Genomic DNA, 10,609 nt, shown 5'->3' on the forward strand with positions numbered 1-10,609 from the left:
AGGTGAGGATGAGAGAGTCAGCAATCTGCTGGAGAAGACAGCATGGACTGAGATCATTTGTGTTCACGGTTTGTTTGCCTTGGCAAGGAAGGGAGGAGGGGAGGATGCACGTGTGTGTGTGTGTGTGTGTGTGTGTGTGTATGTGTAGAGAGAGAATACGTATCATATATGCATTGTATTTACTCTATCTACACACAACTGAACACACATTCTGGTCCAGGAAGAGCTGTGATTTGTAAAAAGCCTTTGTCCACGCCATTGTCCTCCTGCCTATCTGAACTAGGATGTTTTCCCCTGGAGCCCAGGGGATGGCGCTGACAAACCCTCAACATCTGGTTTCTGAGCAGTGCCATTTTCTTCTCCCAGTGAGGCTGGCAGAGTCAAAGGGTTGGAAAAGAGCTGGGAATGAGTCCACAGGCTGGCATCCTTTTTCCATAGGTGTGCCCATGAGAGCCTTTCTGTTTGCCATGTGGGGTGCTGGTGGGCCACAGCGGCTTCTGATAACTGTTGCTGCCCTGGAGCCCATGTTCAGACCCATGAGAGGAGCTGAGCACCCATGAGAGAGCCCCGTAATGGGGCAACACTGAGAGCTAAGAAAATCCCATGAGGAGGTGAGCGGGGCAGAGGGCTCTCTTCCCCCACACTTCCTTTTGGCATAATCCCTGACCCAAGAGGGTCTCAGACACACCAGTGAGGAGGCAGCAGCAGGGTTGGGCAGAAGGCAGATCAGAAAGCACCAGGCATGAAGCTTTGGCTTTCTTATTCTTTTCTCTTCACACACACAGATGAGGATGGCTGAACCCACAGGCAGACTGAGAGTCGGGGCTCTGTGACTCCTTGGGGCAGGAATGGTTGGGTGTTTGAGCCCCATTCCATGGCATCTGTGAGCTCCAATTCTAAAGGCAGCCATGGTGGACTTTGGAATGGCCAGCTCCCCTAAGAAGATGCCAAATGTGGGCCTCAAGGACCAACCAACCATGGTGTTTGCTGGCGGCATGCCCCCTGGTGGCCAAAAGGGAGAACTGAGGTGCCCTCCAGGCTGGACACTAGACAAGAACTCCACACCAGGCGGGCAGCTCGGATCTTGGCTTGGCCACCTTACACTTCTGCATGGCCCAAAGGGTGGCACGGGATCCACGAGGTGTCACACTACCTTAGTTTCTCTCTAACAACTGTCTCTGCCCTGGTTGTGGCCCCTCCCTCTGCCTGGCAGCTCCCCCAGGACCTGGATCGTCTATACCTACAAGTTTCCACATGGGAAGTCACTTGGATCCACCCGAGCAGGAGCCCTCTCTTCCTTGTAAGACACCTGCACAGCCCTGAAGCACTTGGTAAAGATGGATCCAGGAGGGCCAAAGCCAGCTTGATGGGAGGCAACCTCTCCCAGAACCACTGGAGCCGGTAGTCCTTGTGCCCCTGCTCTCTGGTAGGAGGCTTGTTGGTATCCCTGCCCAGACTGCCCTGTCCCACTTTGAAGGTGTTGGAAGAAGGAGAATAATGACCGAGGAGCTTTCCCTTGCTCTCACTGTCCCGCTTAAGAGTGTCTGAAGGCTTCCCTTAAACGCACCAAATAAATGGGCCTGTGATTTCAACAGTGACCAGTTCATCTCATTTTTCTGTGAAGCCCCTTTAAATCTCAGCCACAGAGCCCAAGAGGAAGTTTCAATCAAATTTATTTTTTTAATGATCTGGAAAAAGAGCAGAGCAAACATAATTCAATTCACGAGACACTGATGAGAAGCTGCTCTGTACAGAGAACCGGGGGCAGCAGGAAGATTGCCTGAGCAGAGAAATGCCAAGCTCATGAAACTCCATCGCAGGAAGCCATCTCTTGGAAAGGGCTCCTTCCCCTGGCCTGGCTTGCCTATTCCACTCGACACCAGCCCCACTTGAGACCCTCTGCTACGTGCTCAGGAAACGAGGGGTAAGGCCTGAAGGAACCCACACTGGAATGTAGACACAATGCAAATAGGAAGTCATTTCTAACCCTAACCCTAACCCTAACCCTAACCCTAACCCTAACTCTAACCCTAACCCTAAATTCACGCCGATTTCTAACCCACAGCTCAGTGGGAATCCCATGGGGCTAGTTCCAAAGGCAAAATGCTCTTCTCACCCTACTGTCCCACATGTCAGAGGCCAGACACCTTCATGAGACAGACAACAGGGGTCACAGGAGTTAGGGCTGGAAGGGATCTTACAAAGGAGCTAATCCCACCCCTTGATCTTACAAATAAAGAACCTGAAACAACAGAGGTTAAGGGAAGAAGTGAGGAACAGAGCCAAGACCCAAACCCAGCTCTTTGGACCCAAATCCAGCATTCCAATGGCTGGTCTTTTATTCTTCTTTAGAAATACAAAATGTGCCTGACATTCAGTAATTAAGAGGCCCTGATAAAAGTGCTGAGGCTCTAAGATTATACCCACCTGCCCACACTGTGACTAGACATGATGTAATAAACTTCCAAGGTTTTACGCCTCACGGTGCTGTCCGCGTCATTCAGCAGAAGTTTCAAGGTGCTCAGAAACCCTAGAAGTCAGAAATACCTTTGAGCATTCATAAGATTCAGAGTTCACATTAAGACTAGTAAAGGGGTCAGGTAGAGAGCACAAGATAGAGAGCCAGGCCTGGAGACAGGAGGTCCTGGGTTCCAATCTGGCCTCAGATACTTCCTAGCTGTGGGACCCTGGGCAAGTCACTTAATCTCCATTGCCTAGCCAGTATTGTTCTTCTGACTAAGAACTGATACTCAGAATTGTGAGAGTAAAAATGAATAAAATACCCAAAGTATTTATTATATGGAATTTAATAATAATAAAGTGAGAGAGAGAGAGAGAGAGAGAGAGAGAGAGAGAGAGAGAGAGAGAGAGAGAGAGAGAGAGGGGATTCTTTCAGCTGAGTGAGCAGAGCACAGAGTCAGAGACCCACACTGGCAGCACTTTACCAAAAGCAAAGACCAATAAAGACCCCTGCAGTGTGGGTCTCAGCAAAATTTATCTCCCAAGCCTCCATACATAAAATGAGGAGATAACTTAAAAGGATGCTGTAAGTAAATGTAGTTCAGGTGTTTTCTATTTTCTATTTTCTATTTTTCTATTTTCACATTCCCCCCTGTGATCCTTTGGGAGACCAGTCTCCCCAATGGATCATTTCAAACATAATTAACTTAAAACTTTAAAGATTTTTAACTAAAAGTATATACAATAATGAATTTTCTAAAGGGAAATTAAAATAATTAATAATAATTTTTCACAGAATCAATTCTAGGACAGAGAAAGTAAAAGTAAAATTAAAAAGCTAGTAAAAGAAGAAATGAATTCTGTAGTGCATGTTATCATCACAAGGCAGATGACTCTGAAAGCCAGAAACAACCTACTGTGTGCACATGCGGTGCCACCTCAATGCCATGGAGATGGGGCTCTTCAAGGGCTAAGGCACTGGCATAGCAGCTTTGGCAGCTTTTCCCAAGTTGCAAACCTTTCACCACCCAGATCAACTGTCCAAGGATAAGCCCAGCTAAGTGGAGAGGCTGGTCACCAAATGTTATTACTAAATTATTACAAATTAGTTATTACTAAGACAAAGAGTAAGGGTTTATAAAATATTGTATGATGATCAATGGGGAAAGACTTAGCTACTCTGATCAATACAATGATCTAATGCAGTGGCAAAGGACTCATAATGAAAAATGTCATCCACCTCCAGAGAGACAACTGATAAACTCTGAGTAAAGACTGAAACTGACTTGTTTTACCTTCTCTAATTTTCTTGCCTTGGGGGGGTGGGGTGGGGGAAGGGGAGAATATGGCTAATGTAGACATATGTTTTACATGACTTCACATGTATAACCAATAGGCAATACTTGCCTTCTCAATGAGGGAGGGGGGTTCTAAAGGGCGAGAATTTAGAATTCCCCCCAAAAAACTAATGCATGTTAAAAAAATACATTTGTTTCAAAAGCCTGGATCTCCCTGTTTTGCCCCAGGCTAGAAGACCAGACGCTTTTCATGGGCTCAATGTGTTTCTGACATTGGACGGTTCACCCCTCCCTCCAAAGATAGCCTGGTGGTCCTCTGCTCCTAAAAGCTTCCCTCTATTGGTTTTAGACCAATAAGCCTCCAGAGCTCAAGACCCACCAGCTTCTGCCTCCCTGTGATCCTCCCTCAGCTCTCTCCAGCCAAGGCCACTCCAGTTTGGAAGAGCAATATACATGCCAACCTCCAAAGAAGAGGATGATGAGAGTGCATGAGAAGTGTTAGTTCAAAAAATCCTGAGAAATAACAGAGGGAAAAGCAGGCAGTGCAGTATCACAAGGGCCAGGGAAGCCAGGCTCCCAGGAGCATTTAAAGATGCCACTGGAAAGGCAACAAAGAGAAGGAAAATAGTGGGAGAAAATCAAAATGTCCAGAAGAGGCAGGACACTAAAAGCAGAGACTGCAGAGAGCTATGAAGGGACATGGAAATGGAACTAAAGAAATCCCAGCTGGGAAGAACAGCTGGACTGTAGATGTCTTCCCACATCGAGGAGGCCCAGGATGAAAGGAATGTCCTTCTGAGCTGAGGGGCTGTTTCTGAAGGCATCTGAAGGCAGGAAAGATATTGAATGATCAGAAAAGTCACTGGCAACATCAATACCAAAAAAGGAAATGAAGAGGCTATCAGGAATTACTGCTCCACAAGTCTCCTTTCTCACTTCAATAAAACCCTTCTGAAAATGATCTGCACACCGTCTGGGGAGCGTCCCTTGATAGAAGCACGGGAATAGAACTGGCAAGGCTTTCACCAACGATACTGGGTATCCCAGAAGTCTTGGTACCATTTTTGCCTGAATAACGTAGAAGGAAGGCACTGAGACTTTTGGGATGCCCTGTCTTTGCAACCTGAGTTATTACAGTCCAAACAACTGAATGAAAGTTACAGAGACTACAGAAACTGTACAGATGCTGTGTTGTGACTACGAAAAAGTGCCCGATTCAGTGGCTGTCCTTTAACAAAAGGCCTCTTGTACATGGTAAGATTGGAGCGGGGAGGGCCCTCAGAAGCCATCTGATCCTTTTTAGATTCCCTTTATAGAGGAGGAAACTTAGCCAACACAAGGGAAGCAACTGTCCTTGGGTCACCCAGCTACTAATCTTCCTGAGTCCAAATCTTGTGCTCTATCCTTCATGCCACACTTCCTCAACAGTTCCAACGGAGAGCAAAGGCCCACTATAGAGCAAACTATTCAGCAACGCTTTGTGGTAGCAGAGAACTGGCCCCAAGGCAGAGTCTGACAATTCCAACAACAGAGTTGGCACTGTTCAACAATACTCTGATTATCACTATCAAGCCAGATAGGAAATGCTAGCTCAGGGGTCTACCACGATCTCGGAAGAAGGGTATTATGCTAGCGTACTAGTCCATGCTAGCCTAACGTATGATTCTCCAGATAATCCTAATTGCTGGTGCCATCAGACTCGCTGCATCAAGCTCTGGGACCTTGCTGAGCCTCCCAAGTTTGACTCACAACCATTTAACCTAACAATCCACACAGGGAACTAAGTGGATGAAGAATGGACAGCCCACTGAGCTGGTCCGTCAATACAGACACTACCAATAGCCAATGAACTGGCAACAGAAATGAAGAGGAGAAAGAGGAAGCTAGAAAGGATTGAGGAAACATGACTTCAGGCTTCTCCATAAAATCAAAACTGATCTTTGTACCACCAATCTCCTTTTGTGAATACGCAGGGCTCCAAATCTCTGAATACCACCATCTCCAGAGCAATGGAAAGTTCTAGGGTAGGAGCAGGTTGGCTACAACTAACAGCAAAAATAAACTGTGTACAAGAAGCACCATAAAAGAGATGATCCAAGAGATGTAGGACCGGGTAAGACATAGGACACAAATTACAAGCTATAAATAATCATCTGAAAATGTCGTCCAAATCCAATAGGAAATGTACACTAAAATAACTCCAAAGATTTTTCTCTCACACTGCGCAGATCGAACAGGAATAATCGATGTTGGAGGGGCCCTCAAAGGGCAGCCTCGTGAATATACTGTTGAGACAGCTAAGGACGGGTCCAACGGCTCCGGAAATCAATAGTGAATTAAGAAGAATGTCTAAGCTGTACCCGACCCAGGACTCAGCAGTTCCACAAGAGGTCATACATGCACTCCAAGGAAATCAAGAACAGAGCAAAGGCCCGCTATAGAGCAAACTATTCAGCCACGCTTTGAGGTAGCAGAAAACTGGCCCCAAGGCAGGGTCCCTGCTGATCAGGGGAATGGCTCAAAATAAATTCAGATATTTAAATATAAAGGAATTGAGGAGCGGTTAGGTGGCTCAGTAGATTGAGAGCCAGGCCTGGAGACTGGAGGCCCTGGGTTCAGATCTGACTTCAGACACTTCCTAGCTGGGTGACCCTGGGCAAGTCATCTAACCCCCGTTGTCTAGTTCTTGCTACTCCTCTGTCTTAGAATGGATACACGGTGTCTGTTCTAAGATAGAAGGTAAGAGTTTTTCTTTTGAAGGTTTTAAAGGAATTGAGCAAATATAGCATGGAGACTAGGAGGAATTCAGAGGAACATGAGGAAATCTGTCTGAACTCATTAGTAAAATAAGCAAACCCAAAAGAATGACATATGCAATACCCACAACAATGTAAATGTTTTCATTTACTGAAAAGGAAGTTTAGTTCGGTGTGACATAAAGCCCATGACAGTTAGGGAAAGCAGAAAATAATGCTAAACACCCTCCTCACTTGAAGCTGATTGGTGGATCTTGACAAGCCAGAGGGATGGCTGGCTAGAAACTGTGGCTCAGGGGTCTGGCTGAAGGAACCCTGAAGAGAAGACTTCCAGGGGCCACAATCAGGCTTCTAGTCGCTAAGACTGTCCTGCAGAAGAAAGGGCCACAGGGGAGACAGGACGAAGGCTCGGGTTCAAACTGTCTGGGCTGAAGCGGGCTACCTAGGAAGGCAGAAACATCCTCTCCCTGGACATGCTCCAGCAGAGGCTGGAGGGGGCTCACCGCTGGGCTCACCGAGCAGCCGTGCCCCTGGAAGGGCTCCGGGGAGCCACTTACCGATGCTAATGGCCTCGTACACATTTTCAGGATCATGCACTAGGTCACACAGGGCCATGAGGGCCCTCTGCCGAGTCAGCAGATCCGGCCCATTGAGCTCCTCGTTCAGCTTCGGCAGAGCCCGGCGTCCAAAGGCAATGGAAGCTTTGGTAGGGTCGATGTCAGGAGGCAGGTACTGAGAAATCAAAGGTCTCGCCATCCCTCTGGGCAAGAAGCTTTTCCTGGCCTGCCAGTGGGGAGGAAATCCTCACTTTGGGAGATCAAAGAATGGAATGAGCTGCCAAGAAAAAACAACCCAGAAAACCCGTTACTCAAGGCATGGGCTGCTCTGCACACGCTGGGAGGGAGAAACAACATGCAGGGCCTGAAAGTGGGAACCAAGAAAGAACTCTGGAGTGGGAGTCAAAGAGCATGAGTTCAAGTCCTGTCTCTACCATTTATATGGCAAGTCATCTCCCTCCCTATTACTTTATTAACACAGTATTAACAGTTTTCTTTTTGTATTTATTATGTAGACTTAGAGATTACATGGTGTCTCCTATTATGAATAAGCTCCAGGGGCAACTAGTTGGCTGACTATACAGAGCCAGGTCTGGAGTTTCAAGGGCCTGGATTCCAATCTGGCCTCAAACGCTTCCTAGCTATGTGACCTCAGTTGCCTAATCCTGACCGCTCTTCTGCCTTGGAACAGATTCTAAGACAGACGGCAAAGCTTTTTAAAAGGTAAGTAAATAGAAAGGGGCAGTGAGGTGGCTCAGAGGATAGAGAGCCAGGCCAAAAGATGGGAGGTCCTGGGTTCAAATCTGGCCTTAGACACTTCCTAGCTGTGTGACCCTGGGCAAATCACCTAACCCCCATTGCCTAGCCCTTTCTGATCTTTTGCCTTGGTATGGATATCAATTCTAAGACAGAAGGTAAGGGTTTTACAAATAAACAAACAAACAAACAAATGAATGAATGAATAAATGAGTGAGTGAATAAATAAATAAATGGGTGGATGACTGGATAAATAAAGAAATAAATAAGCTCCATGGAAGCAGAGCCTTTCACTTCTTCTTTGTACCCCCAGCACAGCACCTGGCACATAGCAGGCCCTACCTAAGTACTTGTGGATGGATCAAGAGCTGATGTTGACCTGCCCCCATTTCAACTTCTGCCCAACCCCAGGGAGAGATTTTATTTCTGGTTCCCAGAAGGGGGACTCCCATAGCAGAAGCTCCCTCTACCACTGCCAATCAAAACTCTTAACTGTCTGGTCTTAAAAGTTAAGTTCAAATCCAGTCTCAGACACTACTAGCTGCGTGATCCTAGACCCCAATGGCCTCAGTTTCCTCATCTGTAAAATGAGCCAAAGAAGGCAATGACAAAGTTATCCAGGATCTCAGCCAAGAAAAGGGGGGCAAAAGGGGAGCAGCTGGGTAGCTCAGTGGATTGAGAGTCAGGCCTAGAGATGGGAGGTTCTAGGTTCAAATCTGGCCTTCAAATCACACTTCCTAGCTGTGTGACCCTGGGCAAGTCACTTGACCCCCATGGCCCACCCTTACCACTCTTCCACCTAGGAGCTAATACACAGAAGTTAAGGGTTTAAAAAGAATTTAAAAAAAGAAAAGAAAAGAAAATCCCAACTGGGGTCATGAAGAGTGGGACACCAATGGACAACAAGAGACAGTGGAGAACCCCAGTGGGGGCAGCTCACATGCACAGGGGCTTTCTTCTTGTCCAAGTCCTTCACTTGTGCTATTTCCCACAGCCCTCACAGCCCCAAGGTGAGGAGGAGGAGGAGGAGGCGGTTCTTATCCTGACTTTACAGATAGTGAACTTGAGGCTGTGCCCTGCCCAGGGTCTCTGCTGCCAGGGCCAGAGCTCCCAGGCTCCAAGGACAATCCCCAGAAGCCCCCTGAGGGGGTGGGTAGGATCATCTCCACTTTACAAATGAGGAGGGAAGTCAATGGCCCAAGCTCACACCTGCAAAGCTGGGCCTCAAACTCCAATCTCCCAAGCCTGAGCCCTCTACTCTGCATATGCCTCAGTTTCCCCCCTCTGTGAAAAGGAAGTAGTGGGACTAGATAATCTCTAGGTTCCTTCTGGGTCTAAATATCATGCTCTAGCTCGGTATCCTAGGCTCTCAGAGGTGTGTGACTCAGTTTCCCCATCAGTAAAATGCAGGGGTTGAACCGAAGGACCCGTAAACCCTGTTTTTTGAGCCCTAAATCCTACGATCCTCAGCCAGGCACATTCGAGGGGGCCCTCCAGGACGGTCCCCGATTCGGGACCTCAGTGTCCCTGTGTGTGAAATGGGAGCAGTCGCGTTCCTGGTCACGGTTCGGTGAACCCTGGAGCTCTGGGGACCCCAGGCCGCTTCCCCCCCGGCCGCCGCCTCAGCCTCACCTGGGCCACCTCGGGGAGCAGGGACCCAGCCGGACCCTGGAGTACTGAGCGACCCTTGCTCGAACCGGCCCCACTTGCCAAGGCGACCACCCAGACTTCCGGCAGTAGGCCCGGGAATCCCAGGAAGTGTCACCCTCGGATCCCGCGCCGTCCCGCGTCGCCTAGCAACGCACAACACGCGCGCCCTGGAGCAGGCGCGATTCCTCCCTTTCCCTAAGCGCGAGCCCACTGAGCAGGCGCCAAGGGCAAAGCCCCGCCTCCTCGCTAACCCCGCCCCCAGCAGACCCCAATTCAGCGCTCGCTAAGGCTAATTAGCTTCGCCCCCAACAAAGCGCCGCGCTCACCCACCTTCGCTAGCCCCGCCCCCGACGCTAAGCAGGTGGCCACACGCTGGTTCTTCCCTCACGCGGGCCTCGGCGGGAAGAACCCGCGCCCTCCTTCTGCCCGGTGTAGGGTTTCTGACCTCGAAAGGAGGAGCCGCCCGCGGGGCTCTGTGTAAGGGCTGGGACAGACCTCCTCTCGGGCCCCCTGGCCTGGGCTGTCCCCCATTCGTGCCGGGCAGCCACGTGTCTCCTCCGTCAGACTGGAAGCCCCGGGAGGGCCGGGACGGATCCCTAGAGCGTAGCCCGGTGCCCGGCCCGCTCCGTCTGCCTTTGCTCGCCGCCTGCCTGATCTCGGAATACGACCTTCCAAAAGGCAAAAGACAGGCTCCCGCCCCAGAATCACTTTCCCCACGAAGCTGGGTGTGACCCTCCCGGGAAGGAATCGATTTTACTAGAGCCGGGCACTTCCGGGGAGCTGAGGAGACAGTTTTAAAAACCAACACGAGAATACGGAGAAACCTAGAAAGAGAAATGTGCTGGAGCAATTAGAAGGCGCCCTAGCGCCAGCATTCCCCGAGAGAGGGAGGGAGAAGAGACGAGCGTCCCTCGGAGCCTTCTCGTCCTCCATAGGTGGAGAGAGAAAGAAGAGAAAACAGAACCAGGGGCAGCCAGGTGGCGCAGTGGAGTGAGAGTCAGGCCCTGGGTTCAAATCCGAATTCAGGCATTTCCTAGCTGTGTGACCCTGGGCAAGTCACTTAACCCCCATTGCCTAGCCCTGACTGTTCTTCATAGTATTGATTCCAAGAGGGAAGGGAAGGTTTTATGAC

The 10,609-nt window shown here is 49.2% G+C and overlaps 1 protein-coding gene across 1 annotated transcript in view; it reads right to left on the reverse strand.

Annotated features, from left to right (window-relative positions):
• Positions 1-9,859, reverse strand: part of RSPH14 (radial spoke head 14 homolog) — a 182,434-nt gene extending 172,575 nt beyond the window's left edge. The window contains exons 1-3 of the mRNA XM_044674449.1: positions 9,808-9,859; positions 7,072-7,348; positions 2,428-2,530 (exon numbers count right to left, since the gene is read on the reverse strand). Coding sequence (XP_044530384.1) covers positions 2,428-2,530; positions 7,072-7,270 — 302 coding nt within the window. The 5' untranslated portion in view covers positions 7,271-7,348; positions 9,808-9,859. The remainder of the gene's footprint in view (positions 1-2,427; positions 2,531-7,071; positions 7,349-9,807) is intronic.
• Positions 9,860-10,609: the final 750 nt, after the last annotated feature.

This window comes from Gracilinanus agilis, chromosome 1 (assembly GCF_016433145.1).
Source record: "Gracilinanus agilis isolate LMUSP501 chromosome 1, AgileGrace, whole genome shotgun sequence".
In the NCBI taxonomy this organism is placed as follows: domain Eukaryota; kingdom Metazoa; phylum Chordata; class Mammalia; order Didelphimorphia; family Didelphidae; genus Gracilinanus; species Gracilinanus agilis.